This window comes from Rana temporaria, chromosome 2 (assembly GCF_905171775.1).
Source record: "Rana temporaria chromosome 2, aRanTem1.1, whole genome shotgun sequence".
NCBI lineage: Eukaryota > Metazoa > Chordata > Amphibia > Anura > Ranidae > Rana > Rana temporaria.
In genome coordinates this window covers 396,017,657-396,036,420 of record NC_053490.1, presented here as the reverse complement: position 1 = coordinate 396,036,420, position 18,764 = coordinate 396,017,657, and the positions used below count along the sequence as shown (strand labels likewise).

The following is an 18,764-nucleotide window of genomic DNA, read 5'->3' as shown; positions in this document are numbered from 1 at the left end:
CACAGAGCGATAATGCTAATGTGCACTAGGTGATTGGAGTGTGCCCAGGCACACCTGGCACACCTATGAGTACTCACATGTTCTATCGCACTGCAGGGCCGCTTCTCCCTCCACTTGGCCTCATAGGTGACTCTAAGAACAGCCATTGGTTCCTGCTGCTGTCAGCCTAACCTTGTGAGGAGGGATTGGGGTGTGGCTGAGCTGTGCTGTGTGAGTATATGGACGTACACAGCCCGGTGACTTGTCCTTAACCGCTTAACGACCGCCGCATGTATATGTACGTCCACAAAATGGCACGTACAGGCATATGGGCGTACAGGTATGTCCCTGCCTTTCCGAGGGTCGGGGGTCCGATCGGGACCCCCCCCCCACGCGACATGCTGCGGTCGGATTCCCGCGTGGAGCGATCCGGGACGACGGAGCGGCTATACGTTTATAGCCGCTCCGTCGCGATCGCTCCCCGGAACTGAAGAACGGGGAGAGCCGTATGTAAACACGGCTTCCCCGTGCTTCACTGTGGCGGCTGCATCGATCGAGTAATCCCTTTTATAGGGAGACTCAATTGATGACGTCAGTCCTACAGCCACACCCCCCTACAGTTGTAAACACACACTAGGTGAACCCTAACTTCTACAGCGCCCCCTGTGGTTAACTCCCAAACTGCAACTGTCATTTTCACAATAAACAATGCAATTTAAATGCATTTTTTGCTGTGAAAATGACAATGGTCCCAAAAAAGTGTCAAAATTGTCCGAAGGGTCCGCCATAATGTCGCATTCACGAAAAAAAACGCTGATCGCCGCCATTAGTAGTAAAAAAAAAAAATTAATAAAAATGCAATAAAACTATCCCCTATTTTGTAAACGCTATAAATGTTGCGCAAACCAATCGATAAACGCTTATTGCGATTTTTTCAAGGACTGCGCAGGCGCAAACTTGCCGTCGGAAATTTCCGAACCTCGCCCGGCATCCAGGCTCATTCTTTAACATCCCCGTGGATTGGAGGATGTTAAAAAAAGAGCCAGGAGGCCGAGCGAGCGGAGCGAGCCGTCCGAGCAAAGCGAGGACGTGAGGCCCGACTGGCCACTTTCCTCAAAATCCACGTCACCCTGGATGCCGGCCGAGGTTCTGAGATTTCCGTCGGCAAGTTTGCGCCTGCGCAGTCCTTAAAGGAACTTTCCCGGAACCATATCGGCAGATCACCGTCTCTAGAGAGTGCCAGCACAGGTGCCCCCTCAGCTCACGGCTTTGTGAGGGGGCACCCGCAGGGAAGGAGCAGCGGGCAGTATTGGCGGGAGAGTCCAAAAGAGGAGGTAAGGGGCCGTTCTGTGCATTGTTGTTACACGTAGCAGTTTAATTTTAGCTAAAAAAGAAAAGAAGCTTTAATATCACTTTGTGTCTAGTAAGGTGTCAGATGGAAATACTCTTATAATGTTTGCATAGTGGAGGGTGCTTTTTTATTGTTTAATGACGGCAGCATTTATGAAGGGGTGACATAGAATAGTATGTGTTTATATATCCAATGCGGAGTAAATAGAAGGGAAGGCTCAGCATGCTAAGGCAATGGGAAGTCTCTCCCTTCCTGTCACATCTACATTTCTATGGAGTATACTTCTGAGATGGGTGCACTCCGGCTGAACTCCACACACACATCAGTACTTTTTTCAATGGGCAAAGAATCAGCCAATCAGCAGCAGGCTGCCGCCTCCACCATGACCTGTTTGCTTCCACAAAGGGAGGGGCAGCCGAGCTCTTGAGGACAGCCTGACCAATGGCAGCGCAGAAAGTAACACAAAGAGGGCGTGACGAGGAGGGGCCGTGCTGCCCCTCTGTGTGCCAGTATTACCCAGGAGAAATCATTGCCTGTGTGTCCAGTGACTTCGTGTTCGTATCGTGCCAGGGATAGAAGACTCACAGCAGCCATGAACAACGCGTATGATGTCATTGTCATCGGTGGAGGCATCTCAGGTCTGTTCATTGTGCATGTGATCATGTGTTCTCCAAGGTTCTTCTCTTCTATCAGATGCAGCACATCGCATGCTGTTCGGGAGTGTGTGGCATGCAACTGTCAGACTAGAGATCTATAGGGAGTGTGTGGCATGTAACTGTCAAACTAGAGATCTGTAGGGAGTGTGTGGCATGCAACTGTCAGACTAGAGATCTGTAGGGAGTGTGTGGGATGTAACTGTCAAACTAGAGATCTGTAGGGAGTGTAGCTTGTAACTGTCAGACTAGAGATCTGTAGGGAGTGTAGCTTGTAACTGTCAGACTAGAGATCTATAGGGAGTGTGTGGCATGTAACTGTCAGACTAGAGATCTGTAGGGAATGTGGCTTGTAACTGTCAGCCTAGAGATCTGTAGGGAGTGTGTGGCATGTAACTGTCAGACTAGAGATCTATAGGGGGAGTGTGTGGCTTGTAACTGTCAGACTAGAGATCTATAGGGAGTGTGTGGCTTGTAACTGTCAGACTAGAGATCTGTAGGGGGAGTGTGTGGGATGTAACTGTCAGATAAGAGATCTGTAGGGAGCGTGGCTTGTAACTGTCAGACTAGAGATCTGTAGGGAGTGTGTGGCATGTAACTGTCAGATAAGAGATCTGTAGGAAGTGTGTGGGATGTAACTGTCAGATAAGAGATCTGTAGGGAGCGTGGCTTGTAACTGTCAGACTAGAGATCTGTAGGGAGTGTGTGGCATGTAACTGTCAGATAAGAGATCTGTAGGGAGTGTGTGGGATGTAACTGTCAAACTAGAGATCTGTAGGGAGTGTGTGGCATGCAACTGTCAGATAAGAGATCTGTAGGGGAGTGTGTGGGATGTAACTGTCAGACTAGAGATCTGTAGGGAGTGTGTGGGATGTAACTGTCAGACAAGAGATCTGTAGGGAGCGTGTGGCTTGTAACTGTCAGACTAGAGATCTGTAGGGAGTGTGTGGGATGTAACTGTCAGACTAGAGATCTGTAGGGAGCTTGTGGCTTGTAACTGTCAGACTAGAGATCTGTAGGGAGCGTGTGGCATGCAACTGTCAGACTAGAGATCTGTAGGGAGCGTGTGGCTTGTAACTGTCAGACTAGAGATCTGTATAGAGCGTGGCTTGTAACTGTCAGACTAGAGATCTGTATAGAGCATGGCTTGTAACTGTCAGATAAGAGATCTGTAGGGAGTGTGTGGCTTGTAACTGTCAGACTAGAGATCTGTAGGGAGCGTGGCTTGTAACTGTCAGACTAGAGATCTGTATAGAGCGTGGCTTGTAACTGTCAGACTAGAGATCTGTATAGAGCATGGCTTGTAACTGTCAGATAAGAGATCTGTAGGGAGTGTGTGGCTTGTAACTGTCAGACTAGAGATCTGTAGGGAGCGTGGCTTGTAACTGTCAGACTAGAGATCTGTAGGTAATGTGTGGGATGTAACTGTCAGACTAGAGATCTGTAGGGAGCGTGACTTGTAACTGTCAGACTAGAGATCTGTAGGGAGCGTGGCTTGTAACTGTCAGACTAGAGATGTGTAAGGAGCATGGCATGTAACTGTCAGACTAGAGATCTGTAGGGAGCGTGGTTTGTAACTGTCAGACTAGAGATCTGTAGGGAGCGTGTGGCCTGTAACTGTCAGACTAGAGATCTGTAGGGAGTGTGTGGGATGTAACTGTCAGACTAGAGATCTGTAGGGAGCGTGTGGCTTGTAACTGTCAGACTAGAGATCTGTAGGGAGCGTGGCTTGTAACTGTCAGACTAGAGATCTGTAGGGACCGTGGCTTGTAACTGTCAGACTAGAGATCTGTAGGGAGCGTGTGGCCTGTAACTGTCAGACTAGAGATCTGTAGGGAGCGTGTGACTTGTAACTGTCAGACTAGAGATCTGTAGGGAGTGTTTGGAATGTAACTGTCAGACTAGAGATCTGTAGAGAGTGTAGCTTGTAACTGTCAGACTAGAGATCTGTAGGGAGTGTGTGGGATGTAACTGTCAGACTAGAGATCTGTAGAGAGTGTGTGGCTTGTAACTGTCAGACTAGAGATCTGTAGAGAGTGTAGCTTGTAACTGTCAGACTAGAGATCTGTAGGGAGCGTGTGACTTGTAACTGTCAGACTAGAGATCTGTGGGGAGTGTGTGGCTTGTAACTGTCAGACTAGAGATCTGTAGGGGGAGTGTGTGGAATGTAACTGTCAGACTAGAGATCTGTAGAGAGTGTGTGGCTTGTAACTGTCAGATAAGAGATCTGTGGGGAGCGTGGCTTGTAACTGTCAGACTAGAGATCTGTATAGAGCATGGCTTGTAACTGTCAGACTAGAGATCTGTAGGGGGAGTGTGTGGCTTGTAACTGTCAGACTAGAGATCTGTAGGGAGCGTGGCTTGTAACTGTCAGACTAGAGATCTGTAGGGAGCGTGTGGCTTGTAACTGTCAGACTAGAGATCTGTAGAGAGTGTGTGGCTTGTAACTGTCAGACTAGAGATCTGTAGGGGGAGTGTGTGGAATGTAACTGTCAGACTAGAGATCTGTAGAGAGTGTGTGGCTTGTAACTGTCAGACTAGAGATCTGTAGGGGGAGTGTGTGGCTTGTAACTGTCAGATAAGAGATCTGTGGGGAGCGTGGCTTGTAACTGTCAGACTAGAGATCTGTAGGGAGCGTGTGGCTTGTAACTGTCAGACTAGAGATCTGTAGGGAGTGTGTGGCTTGTAACTGTCAGACTAGAGATCTGTAGGGGGAGTGTGTGGCTTGTAACTGTCAGACTAGAGATCTGTAGGGAGCGTGGCTTGTAACTGTCAGACTAGAGATCTGTAGGGAGCGTGTGGCTTGTAACTGTCAGACTAGAGATCTGTAGGGAGTGTGTGGCTTGTAACTGTCAGACTAGAGATCTGTAGGGGGAGTGTGTGGAATGTAACTGTCAGACTAGAGATCTGTAGAGAGTGTGTGGCTTGTAACTGTCAGACTAGAGATCTGTAGGGGGAGTGTGTGGCTTGTAACTGTCAGATAAGAGATCTGTGGGGAGCGTGGCTTGTAACTGTCAGACTAGAGATCTGTATAGAGCATGGCTTGTAACTGTCAGACTAGAGACCTGTAGGGGGAGTGTGTGGCTTGTAACTGTCAGACTAGAGATCTGTAGGGAGCGTGGCTTGTAACTGTCAGACTAGACACCAGTGGGGATCGTGGCATGTAACTGTCAGACCAGAGATGTGTAATGAGAAATCCCAGCTGGGTGTATTGTTTTCCCTGCAGGCACAGGCAATAAGTGGAGATGCACTCTCCTGCTCTCTAATGCCATCACCCACTGCCCAGCCTTTTATTGGCGCTGTCAGATGCAGGGCATGCTGGAAGTCATCACACAAGTTAACCTTTGCACTGCCACAAAGTCCAGCACATGTGCAGAGCGCTTACTAGGTCAGCTCATTGTTATGTCGTCAGCAAATGAAGCTGTGTGCATTTTTCTGTAATAACGTCCGAATCTGTTTGGCGCGTACAACATTTCTGTTTTACAAACATTACAGCTTAACGATTCCATTCGTCTGTTGTCACCATCTGAAACATCTGGCAAGAAGCCCAGTCCATTGCCTAATGATGATGAATCTCGCAAACTAGCCAAAGTTTGGCCCAGAAACAGATTTTTAACAGGGATGGGGCTGTGCGAATGATAACTGATGAGAACATTACTAGAAATATCCGTAAATACCACCTGGACAGGCTTTTCTTTCTTATATAGAGATCTGGAGAGGATTTGAATTGATTTTAATGGGCAGATTCAGAGAGCTTTACGCCGGCGTATCAGTAGATACGCCGTCCTAACTCTGAATCTAAGCCGTCGTATCTTTAAGTGTATTCTCAAAATGAGATACACTTACATCTAGCTAAGATACGACGGCTTGCGCCTTCGTATCTTAGCTTTCTATTTAGGCTGGCCGCTAGGGGCGTGAACGCTGATTTACGCCTAGAATGCGTAAATCAGCAAGATACGCCTATTCACGAACGTACGCTTGCCCGTCGCAGTAAAGTTACGCCGTTTACGCAAGGCGTTTTCAGGCGTAAAATTAGTACAACAAATAGCTGGCCTAGCCAATGTTAAGTATGGACATCGTTCCCGCGTCAAATTTAGAAATTTTTACGTTGTTTGCGTAAGTCGTCCGTGAATGGAGCTGGACGTAATTTACGTTCACGTCGAAACGAATAAGTCCTTGCGGCGTAATTTGGAGCATGCGCACTGGGATACGTCCACGGACGGCGCATGCGCCGTTCGTTCAAAACGTCATTTACGTGGGGTCATGGTTTATTTACATAAAACACGCCCACCTCTTCACAATTTGAATTAGGCGCGCTTACGCCGGCCCATTTACGCTACGCCGCCGTAACTTAGGACGCAAGTGCTTTGTGAATACAGGACTTGCGTCTCTGACTTACAGCGGCGTAGCGTAAATGCGATACGCCACGCCTGCACAAAGTTAGGCCAGTCTTTCTGAATCTGGCTATAAATGTTAGTTTCCTTTATGTTTGTAATACATTTTTGTTTGTTTGCTTTGATTAAAGCCCAGCTCTGGGAAGTTTGAATATCTTCCCTTGGAGTTGGGCACTGCAAGGGTTACCTGCTCATTTTAGTCTAGGGGAGAGTAATGCCCTGTACACACGATCGGATATCTGATGGAATCTATTCCGATGGATTTTTTTGTTGGATATCCGATGAAGCTGACTTTCATCAGTCGTGCCTACACACCATCAGTCAAAAATCCGACCGTGCCAAAACGCGGTGTAATGTAAAACACTACGACGAGCCGAGAAAAATTAAGTTCAATGCTTCCGAGCATGCGTCGACTTGATTCTGAGAATGCGTGGATTTTTCTCCGATGGAGTTTCACACAGACGATCAGATTTTTCTATCGTTTTTTTATCCATAGGAAAAATTTAAAACATGTTCTATTTTTTAACACCGATGGAAAAAAAAAGCAATGGAGCCCACACACGATCGGTTTGTCCGATGAAAACAGACCAACGGTCTGTTTTCATCGGACAAGCCGATCGTGTGTACACGGATTAAAAGTACTTACCCAATCCTCCCCTCCGCCAGTAGGCGGCGCTCACCCACACTTTGGCGGTGGACTGTCCCTTGGCATCAAATGGAGGCCTTTGGACCTGCATTGGGCGTGATGATGTCAGGACCTTAGACCCCTGGAGCATGGGGGAGAAGATGCTACAAGGACTGGTTCAGAGGAGCAACGGATCAGGTAAGTAGACCTTATTTTCTATGTTCCCAGACCTAAACAGACAATTAATTATGCCATTGCTTCAGTTAGCTGTGCCATAACCGGCGGTAGTAACACCATCTCGGCTCCGGCCAATCACAGCACCGTAGCCGCGATACCCGGAAGCAAGCTCGGGGGGAGATGTCCACGGCCGGAAGGGGGTCGAGAATGACTGCGGGGCTTCGATCTAAGGGAAGTAATACATAATGAGCTAGTATCATTATGCCTTTGTCTTGCAGGTTTAAACAATTTTTTTTTACGGGTTTACAACCACTTTAACTCTTACAATCCAACACCATTGCAAGGAATAATTTTTGAGTTTCCCAGAGATGGACTTTAAAACCCCATTCTGGGCTAAAACTTATTTTTTTACCTTTCCTCCCGACATCACTCTCTACCCAATGCAATTTTTTCCTAACTTTGTGAAGCCGGATAGGTCCCTTACCGCTGCCAGTTTAGGGTGGGGTGATCCAAAGCTGTGATTCCCACCATGAGGTCACCAGTCCCCTGCTGTCCCTCTACGATGACATCTTCCTCTTCTAGATCCCGAGGGTACCCCGCTAATGGACATCCAATAGCAAGTGTCTACGATTGGACATGAACACCCAAAGAAGGACCCAGCTCTAGCATCAAGTGACCACAGTATAAGGTAAGTACTTTAGTGCCTACAGTACATTTACTACAGATGGGTGGGAGCTCCAGGCTAAGCAACGTACTGGTACGTTGCTCAGTACATGCCCACCGGCGCACCCTCTGGGGTGCACAGTGGCATGGTCCCGTGACCGCTGTGTTTAGTGGACTATGGTGCTCAGTACCCTGCTGCTGTAAGCACCTGGGGTATCAATATCCCCGGATAACTCATGTAGTGGAAATCTTCCAATGGGGACACTAGTTCTGATGACCTGGGGGTTACCAAGAAATTCTCATAGTTTGCAGTGGTTTCTCTAACTTCCTGATTGGCTATGGGACCGGAAGTGAAGGGAAATCTCCGCAATGGGACACAGATGGCGAAAAAAAATCGGACAGGGTATATGAAAAAGTGAAAAATAAAAACATTTTGCCTATAGTTTTATTACTGTACCTTTTGAAGGTGTGTGATTCTTACTTTCTGGAATTGTCATACTGTTTGTTCTAAATAAAGAATGATAAAAAAAAAACTGCTGATAAAGTTTCATATAGCAATCAGCTTTACCTTAAAGCGGTAGTTCACCCACAATCCCATGATTTTACCATCGAGACAGGCATTGTAGCGCGAGCTACAGTATGCCTGTCCCGATTTTTTTAACCCCGTACTCACCTTGTAGTCGTCCATTGTAGATTTCGGCTCCCGCGGGGAATGGGCGTGCCTATGGAGAGGGAGGATGATTGACGGCCGGCCCTGGCACGTCACTCTCCCCGAAGACAGCCGGAGTAGGTCTCGGCTCTTCACGGCGCCTGCGCACAGGCTATGCGCACGCGTCGTGAAGACCAAGCCTATTTCGGCTATTTCCGGAGAAGCGTGACGCGCCAGAGCCGGCCGTCAATCATCCTCCGTCTCCAGAGGCACGCCCATTCCCCGGTATCTTCGATGGACGACTACAATATGAGTATGGGGGGAAAAAATTCGGGACAGGCATACTGTAGCTCGCGCTACAATGCCTGATTTTAAGGTAAAAAAAAAAAAAAAAATGTTTTCCCGTCGATAGGGTGAACCCCCGCTTTAAAGCGGTGGTTCACCCACACTAACAACATTTTACCATTAAATTAGGCATAGTAGCGCGAGCTACAGTATGCCTGTATTGATTTTTTTATCCCCGTACTCACTGTGCAATCCTCTATAGAAGATTCCGTCTCCCCGCGGGGAATGGGCGTTCCTATCAAGAGGGAGGATGATTGACGGCCGGCTATGGCACGTCACGCTCCCCGAAGATAGCCGGAACAGGTCTCGGCTCTTCACGGCGCTATACGGCGCCTGCGCACAGACTATGCGCAGGCGCCGTGAAGCGACGAGTCCTATTTAGGCTATTTCCAGAGAAGCGTGACGTGCCATAGCCGGCCGTCAATCATCCTCCCTCTTGATAGGAACGCCCATTCCCCGCGGGGAGTCGGAATCTTCTATAGAGGATTGCACAGTGAGTACGGGGATACAAAAATCAATACAGGCATACTGTAGCTCGCGCTATTATGCCTAATTTAATGCTATAAAAAAAAAAATGTTTCATTAGAGTGAACCACCGCTTTAACCACTTGAGCTCTGAAAGGTTTTATCCTTTTCATGACCAGAGCGTTTTTGCTATTCAGCACTGTGCTACTTTACATGAGATACGAAGAGAGGAAATGGATAGCCGCACTCCAATAACCAAAAAGGTTGTCTTTTTATTCAAATGAACAGCAAATGCATCACTTCACAAGGTCACAGCAAAGGAACAGGGGAACAGCTGACGCGTTTCGCACTGAGCTAGTGCTTAATCATGACCCATTTCCTCTCTTCGTATCTCATGCATGGTCAGTGCATTGCCAGCACCCACGGTATCCTGAGTCAGTCTACTCCACATAGCGACCCACCTGGAGCGGTGATCCTCTTTTTTCTCTATTTGCTTTGTATACTGTGCTACTTTAACTGGCAATTGTGCAGACATGCAACACTGTATGCAATTAGATTTATATAATTTTTTCACAGATAGAGGTTTTTTTGGTGGTATTTGATCACCACTGGGTATTACATTTTTTGCTATATAAATGAACTAAGACAGAAAATTTGGGGGAAAAAAACAAATATTTTCAACATTGTTATAAAACAAATCCAATAAAATCCAATTTCTTCATACATTTAGTGCTGTTTCACACTACAGCGACTTGGGATCCGACTTGTGTCGCCCCCAAGTCAGCCCAAGTCGCGCGACATGAGAAATTCCATTGAAGTGAATGAGAGCCGTCTTAATGTACACTACTGAAGTTGCTCTGACTTCAGAAAAGGTTCCTGTATTACTTCAAGGCGACTTCTAGACAACTTGTAGGTATTGTTGTCCCGATACCCCTTTTTAGAGACCGAGTACAAGTACCGATACTTTTTTTCAAGTACTCGCCGATACCGATTACCGATACTTTTTTTTAATGTCATGTGACAGTGGCAGTATTTTTTTTTTTTTTTACAGTGATTTTTTTTTTTTAGGGGGGGGAGTGGATTGTCAGTGTGTTTTTATTTTTTTATTTACATTTTATTTTTTGCATTTTTTTTCTTTTTTTAATCAGCCCTGTTGGGGGTCTTTGGAGAGATATCAGTGGTCTTAACAGACCCCTGACATCTCCCCTTTAAGACAGAGAAAGGGACTAAGGACACAGATTCCCCAGTCCCTTTCTCAGCAGCCTCAGTTAAGAATGGAGAGAAGCTCCTCTCCATTCATAAACTGAAGCATCGTAAACACAGGTTACGATGCTCAGTTATATGAATGGACAGAGTCAGTGATCACTGACTCTGTTCATTCGGAAAAGGTAGGAGTCGGGTTTGGCGGCTCCTACCTCCTCTCTCCATTCGGACAAATTGAGGGGGGAGAGCGGCAAGGACGGGGGGAGAAGACTGCACGGACGGGGGAAAGGACTTCACCGACGCGGGGAGAGAGGACTGCACAGATGGGGGGAGAAGACTGCATGGACGGGGGGAGAAGACTGCACAGACGGGGGAGAGAGGACTGCATTGACGGGGGGAGAAGACTACATGGACGGGGGGAGAAGACTGCACGGGGGAAAAGACAGCAGGGGTAAAAGACAACACGGGGTAAAAGACAACATGGGGAAAAGACAACACGGGGGAAAAGACAACACAGGGAAAAGACAGCACGGAGGGGAGAAGACTTGCAACTCCCCTGCCTGCCCAGGTATCGGGTGAGGCAACTTGTACCCATTGATTTCAATCGAAGTTGTCTCCAAAGTCGGATCACTGTCTTAACTAAAGCAACTTTACAGGAAGAGAAAATAGTTTACTCAGACAAACCCCTCCCTACCACAGAGCTGATTATTCTGTGATTGGCCACAGCCAAAGTCGCCTGTCCTGGAGGCAACTTTAAGTCTTGTTGTAAGTCGCGCTGAAGTCGCCTTGCAAAGTCGAGCTGTAAGTCATGTTGCCCCTGTGTGAACCGACAGTTAGGCCAAAGTGTATTCTGCTACATGTCTTTGGTAAAAAAACAAAAAAACAAATCATTGTATAATAACTGGTTTGTGTGAAAGTTATAGTGTCTACAAACTATGGTCAATATATTTAAAAAAATATTGTGAAATACTTATGCGCTGCTATGTAATTATCTATACCTCCACCTATTCTATCAGTGAACTGCTGCAACCGTTATTAAAGAGGAGTTCCGCCCCCCCCCCCCCCCCATGAAAAAATGAAAAGTCAGCAGCTACAAATACTGTAGCTACTGACTTTTACTATTAGGACACTTACCTGTCCAGGGTTCCCACGAGGTCGGCACCCAAAGCTGATTTTTTGATTGGCTCTCGGGTGCTGCCGCCACCATTTATGGTCAGGGAAACCGTCTGTGAAGGCTTTTGGCTTCACAGCCAGTTCCCTACTGCGCATGCGCGGAGCACGCTGTGCTTTCTAACTGGCCCGGTGGTGGAGGAAGGAGGTGGGGGGCCGAGCTTCCGAGGAACGGTGCTGCGGTTTTGTCTGCCGGAAGTGGGGAAAGGTACCTGTCAAAAACAGGTACCCGTTGCCCCCTCCCCCGGAAAGGAGCCAAATGTGTCGCTGGAGGGAGGGGGGGGGGGGGGTAAGCATATAAGCGGAGGTTCCAATTTTGGGTGGAACTCCGCCACTATTAATTAATCAAGTTATAAATTGTGTATGAATGGAGTGCTTGTTCAAAGTGTTGCTGTTAATATTTATCACCTGTACATAACATTTCTTATATAAATTCTAAACATAAATTAAATAAATATTGTGACACATTCCATAAATCCTTCATCAGTCCATAGTGTGCCCACGTCCAACACTGCATTGGATGTGGGCACGCTTTGGACTGATGAAGGATTCATGGAATGTGTCACAATATTTATTTGATTTATGTTTAGAATTTTTATGACAATTTGGATACAGTATATTTGAAAATGGACCAATCCTGATGTACTTAATTTCTCATTGCAAAGCAGGGAAAAAAATCAGCCACATCGATTAGTAAACGCAGCAATTATTACACACATTTCACATTGTTAGGCACACAGTTAACCCCCTGATTGCTTCTAGATGTTAACCCCTTCCCAGCCAGTGTCATTAGTACAGTGACAGTGTATAGTTTTAGCACTGATCACTGTATTTGTGCCACTAGTCAGTTCATACCCAGTGTCAGTTAATGTCAGATTGCCCGTCCCACTATCACAGGCCCACTATAAATCGGTGACCGCCACCAATACTAGTGTGTGTGTGTGTGTGTGTGTGTATATATATATATATATGAAAATACAGTATATAGATCATCGTTTGCATATGCTATAACTTTCAATCAATATACACTTATTGGGATTTTTTTTTATCAAAGACATGTAGCAGAATACATTTTGCCTTAAATTTATGCAGAAATTCGATTGTAAATTTGATTGGATATGTTTTATAGCAGAAATTAAAAAAAAAATATATATATATATATTTTGTTTATATATAAAAAAAATTAAAATTTCAAATACTGCCAAAAGAAAGCTCTATTTCTGTGAAAAAGATGACATCAATTTAATTTGCATACAGTGTTGCATGACTGCACAATTACTAGTTAAAATAGTGCAGTTCCTAAAAGCAAAAAAATGCCCATGAAGGGGGTAAAATCTTCTGAAGGTTAAAGTGATATTAAAGTCGTTTAAAAAATAAATAAATAGCAAACATGTTATACATATCTGCTCTGTGCAGTGGTTTTGCACTGAGCAGCCCCGATCTTCCTCTTCTCGGGTCCCCCACTGGCGCTCCTGTACCCTCCCTCTTGCCAAGTGCCCCCGAATCGAGCAGCTTGCTGTGGGGGGGAACCTGAGCAGGCTCACTCCCAAGCCGCTGCTCTGTGTGTCCATTTAGATGTGGAGCCGTGGCTCAGCCCGCCCCTTTCTCTTCTCATTGGCTCACTAGCTGTGATTGACAGCAGCGGGAGCCAATGGCTTCTGCTCCTGTCTCAGCCAATGAGAAGGGAGAGTCCTCAGAGCCGAGACTTTGAGGATCAGGTAAGTACTGGGGGGAGGGGGGTTCTGAGCCTTGAGCCTTTAGAACCACTTTACAGTAAGTGGTTAACTATGTAACTATGTATGTAAGTATGGTTACATTTACATTTTTGTTCTGAAATACTTCAAATCATAATGGGGGTATGGATACACATTGGCCCAGATTCATAACCATAGTTACGCAGCGCAATTGCTTACTTGCCCCGGCGTAACGAGTTCTCCTGATTCAGAGAGCTTGTTACGCCGACTACAGCCTAAGATATGCGTGGCATAAGGCTCTTATGCCCGCATATCTTAGGCTGCATTCTTGCGATGGCCGCTAGGTGGCGTTCCCGTTGTGCTCAGGGTATAGTATGCAAATTGCATACTAACACCGATTCACAACATTACGCGAGCCCTGCGTACGCAGTTTACATCGTTTGCGTACGGCGGTTTTCGCTATTAGCAGGGGCAGCCAATGTTACGTATACCCGTCGTTCCCGCGTCGCGAAATTTGAACTTTACGTAGTTTGCGTAAGTGATTCGTGAATGGCGTTGGACGCCATTCACGTTCACTTTGACGTTCAATTGCGACGTCATTTGCCGCAATGCACGTCGGGAAAGTTTCCCGACGGAGCATGCGCTCTACGATCGCCGCGGGAACGCGCCTAATTTAAATGATTCCCGCCCCCTACGGGATCATTTAAATTGCGCGCGCTTACGCCGGGCATTTTGCCGGAGCGCACACGCAATTTACGGAGCTACTGCTCCGTGAATCGCGGGTAGCGCAGAAAATTTGCGGGGGCGCAGGGCAAAAACGGTGCCCTACGCCTACGTAAAAAAAAGCGCAGATGTTACTGAATCTACCCCATTGTTCCCAAATGTTTGAAGCAAATCCAAGGACTGGTCAGATTAGAAGGGAATCTGTATCTGTATCTGGAAGGCCAAAACAACTGACCAGGAAGTGCTGCTCATCCAGTTTTTTATTTGTCTTCAGTATCTTCCAAGGGACTTTGCTTTGTTTGCTTTTAGATTTTAGGTCCACTTTAGACCCCATTCACACCTAGGCGTTTTTACGCCTGTAGCGCTACGCCTCTGCCGCCAGAGGGCTGGAAATACATGTCCCTCTATGGAGATGGTTCACATCTCCACGCCGAACGCCGGACGCCTGTCGCCTGCGGCGTGAAAAAAGGTCCCGGACCTTTTTTTCAGGCGTCTTCGAGCGTTCGGCTAGGAGATGGCAATCATCTCCATAGAGGGGGTCATCTTGGGGCACATCTAGGCGGACAATACCCGCGTTTTGTCGCCGCAAATCGCGGTACAAAACGCCGCTATTTTTACCGCGATTTGCGGCGACAAAACGCCGCGATTTCGTCCGTCTAGATGTGAATGCAGCCTTAGGATTATAGACTGTTGTTTATGTACTGCGAGTCTTGTCTGTTTTGGCTCAAGGTTTCTTTTCAATCCAAATTTCTTTGTGTATGTGTTCAGGGAGGGGAAGACTCTAAACTTTAAAAGCGTTCCTTAGGCTGCATTCACACCTGAGCGTAGGTCGTTCGGTCGTTTTTTCCGGTGTTTTTTCCCGGCGTTTTGTCGCGCGTATTCATGCTTATTTGCGCGTTTGCATACAGCGTCGTCCGACGTTTTTGTACTTCGACGTTTTTTATTTTAGCCAATAGGAAAAATGATCATCTTTCCATCACTTGTTGCTATGTTGGTAGATTTTTTTTATCCTCTGCTTGGGTGAAATGTTCTATTGATTAAAGCGACAAAACGCTGTAGCAAACGCCCAAACCGCGCGATTCGCGCGACAAAAAAGGGTCCGGAACTTGTTTGAGCTTCAGGCGTTTGGCTTCAGGCGTTTTGGAGTGGAGATGTGAACCATTTCCATAGACAGTAATGTATTTTTTTCCCTCTAGCGGTTTTTAGCGTCGCGCTTCAGGCGACAAAACGCTCGGGTGTGAATTCAGCCTTAGAGCTGCAAGATTGTGGCCAAAATGAGAATCACAATTTTTTTGCTTAGAATAAAGATCACGATTCTCGTGGCGTAACATCATCTTAAACATTATAGAACGAAAATTGGGCTAACTTTACTGTCTAGTTCTTTATTAATAGATTAAAGCGTGTTTTTTTTCCCCTTAAAACTGCGTTTAAAAGACCACTGTGCTAATACAGTGTGACATAAATTATTGCAACAAACGCCATTTTATTCTCTAGGGTCTCTGCTAAATATATATATATATATAAAAATGTTTGGGGATTCCAAGTAATTTTCTGGAAAAAAATACATTTAAATCATAAATAGTGAATAGCTGCCCCTTAAAAAAGTGATGGGTGACACTTCTCAAATGTGCTATAAATAATGTAAAGGTATTGGCGCATCACTGTGCAACTCATAGATCCAAATCTCTATAAAATCTTGTAACGGTGCACACCTAAATCATAAAAAAAACGAAGGAAAATTTATAAAAATAGAAATTGAAAATATAAAAATATAACCGTGAATTTAAATGCAAATATATAATTCCAATTTAAGAGCCGGTTCACACTGGTGCGCTGTGCGAGATTGCATGTGATTCGCACTGCACTGCAAATCACATGCAATGTCCGTGCGATGCGATTTCAGCCATACAAATAGTATGGCTGAAATTGCATCGCATTTGGACTAAACTCGCACAGGACCCTTTTTTTGGTCCGCACCAGAATCGGATCGCATGGATGTTCACACCTGTGCGATCTGATTTGTGTCTGAACTGACAGTTCGCAGTGCGATATGTGAGCTGAAATGGGGGTGTCATTAACAATGTATTGACACTCCCCAGCAGTTCGCATATGGCAGTGTGAACCCACAGTGGATTTGCAGGGTTCTCACATCGCACCAGTGTGAATCGGCCTTAATGTGCCCAACACCACTAATAGTAAAGTGCTTCCACATATGTATGCCTTCTGGTATCTTCACCATGGGTGCTCAGAGGGTAGATGGCAACTCACCAGAGGTGTTTGACCCCTTGTTGCAGGAGGTCAAAAAACGCTTTGTGTATGACACATGGGTTTCTGGACTTCCACCATTCCACTCCAATGATAGTGCATGCTTGGCTAGGGAAATAATGACGTACTTCACCAGGGACACAAAGAAGGACTTTATAGTGTAGTAAGTTTATTGATAGTTGTATAAAACAAGCTTAAAGCGGTAGTAAACCCCTGCTGTTTTTTTTTTTTTTGTCCATACCTGAAAAGCAACAGCCATAATGAGCTAGTATACAACACATACTAGCTCATTATGAAATACTTACCTTGGAACGAGGTGTGGGGAACTTACCTGGTCCATGCCGAGGGAGATGTCATCTTGCCTCGGCGTGTCTTCCAGGCATCGTCGCTCCAGTGCTGTGAGTGGCTGGAGCGGCGATGTCGTCACTCCCGCACATGCGTGCAGGAGACTTCTCTCCGGCAAGGTACGGTGGAAGCCGGGCCTTTAGCCGAGGATCCCCGTTGCGCATGTGGCGCTGCAGTCAGCGGCGCATTGCGAGGGGAATATCTCCTAAACCGTACAGGTTTAAGAGATATTCTTTATACCAACAAGTAAGTCTTATTAAAGGCTTATCTGTAGGTAAAAGTGGTAGTACAGAGTTTACTACCACTTTAAACTGATTTTGCACTCACATGTAATAAGGCCTGTCCTGGCACTTTAGATCTACAACATGAGCGGATGGAATGTGTTGGTATAACGCCGGCATGCTCTCCATGCATTTTCCAAATTCTTTCTATGCAGAGTATTCTCCGCTGAAGCTGACAGCTTTGAAAAAAATAAAAGTATCACAACATTCCTCTGCCACTGAGTCAACTATAAACATTTGTGACAGGAAGTCAGGTAAATCTGTGGGTGTTGTCACAAACGGGACATACATTTCTGCCTTGCTTAGACAATAGACAATACACTCATCATTATTAGGCGTTGGCTGCGAGAAATAGCCAGGAAAGGTTGGAGGGCGTTGGAAGACTTCAGCTGTTCAGAATGAGGCAATTAAGGCCTCTATAAGTAGTCCAAAGGATTACCACTGAATTGCTGCATCATTCCTAAGGCTTTGTGAGTAGGAGAGCAGCGTACTGAAAGTCTTCTGAGGAGGTGAGGAGAGGAGTGATTTTTCTGTGTGATAAAAATCAAAAGACTATTGTTTTGTGCTGTACGACCAGCACTGTCTGCCCAGCGCTAAGCTGAGTCAGACTCCATAGATAGGTTCCTGTGTGGAAGGTAGACGCCCAGAGTGGCTAGGGTTTATTTTATGTTTGATTTTGTTTATGCTGTTTGGATGCTTGCAATTGTTTTCCAGCAAGATGGAAAAATAAACCAAAAACTTTGTTTTCAACCGTCTTCGACTGCCAGTCTGTATAAATTCAGTGTGTGGTGAACCCATCCAAGGGGTCACACACCCCGCTACCGAGCTAACCCCTCACACATTGTAACGTTTTGTTCTTAAGATCAAAGGAATGAACTTCGGTCTGTAAATGAGGGCAGTTTAACCACTTAAAGAATAAACCTTTTTCTGACAAGTGTTGGTTTCAAGTTAAAATAATTATTTGTTTGGTAGAAAATTACTTGGAATTTCTATTTTTATGATTTTTCAGTTGTTTTTTATGATTTAGTTATGCACCGTTACCAGATTATATAGAGATTTGGATTTATGAGTTGCATGGTGAAGCGCCAATACCTTATTTATTTATTTATAGCCCTATTAACGTCACAGGTTAGCATTATTGCCTGCCAAATACTGTATACAGGTGTTTAATTGTTGCCGCAGATTAGTTTATTATAGGTACTTATTAGAGCACCTTCAATTTTTGGATAAGCTCTTTACATATTTCTTGTACAATCTTATAGAGCTGCATGATTAATCATTAAGAATCAAGATTGCAATTTTTTTCCGCCTCGCGATCTTAACCATTTTGCTGGCCAAAAAAGCAATATTTTAAACTTTTTGCTATAATAAACATCCCCCAAAAATATATAAAAAAATGTTTTTCCTCAGTTTAGGCCGATACGTATTCTTCTACTTATTTTTGGAAAAAAAAATTGCAATAAGCGTTTATTGATTGGTTTGCAGAAAAGTTATGGCGTTTACAAAATAAGGGATAGAATTACGGCATTTCTGTTAATATTTTTTTTTTTACTAGTAATGGCGGCAATCTGCGATTTTTATCGTGACTGCGACAAGGCGGACACTTTTGGCGCTATTTTGGGACCATTCACATTTAAACAGCGATCAGTGCTATAAAAATGCACTGATTACTGTGTAAATGTAACTGGCAGTGAATGGGGTTAACCAGTAGGGGGCGGGAAGGGGTTAAGTGTGTCCTAGGGATGTGTTCTAACTGTGGGGGGTGTGGCTACGTGTGACACG

The 18,764-nt window shown here is 45.5% G+C and overlaps 1 protein-coding gene across 1 annotated transcript in view; it reads left to right on the top strand.

The window, feature by feature from the left end:
• Window positions 1-1,821: 1,821 nt before the first annotated feature.
• Window positions 1,822-18,764, top strand: part of LOC120927415 (amine oxidase [flavin-containing] A-like) — a 186,959-nt gene continuing 170,016 nt past the window's right edge. The window contains exon 1 of the mRNA XM_040338070.1: window positions 1,822-1,968. Coding sequence (XP_040194004.1) covers window positions 1,923-1,968 — 46 coding nt within the window. The 5' untranslated portion in view covers window positions 1,822-1,922. The remainder of the gene's footprint in view (window positions 1,969-18,764) is intronic.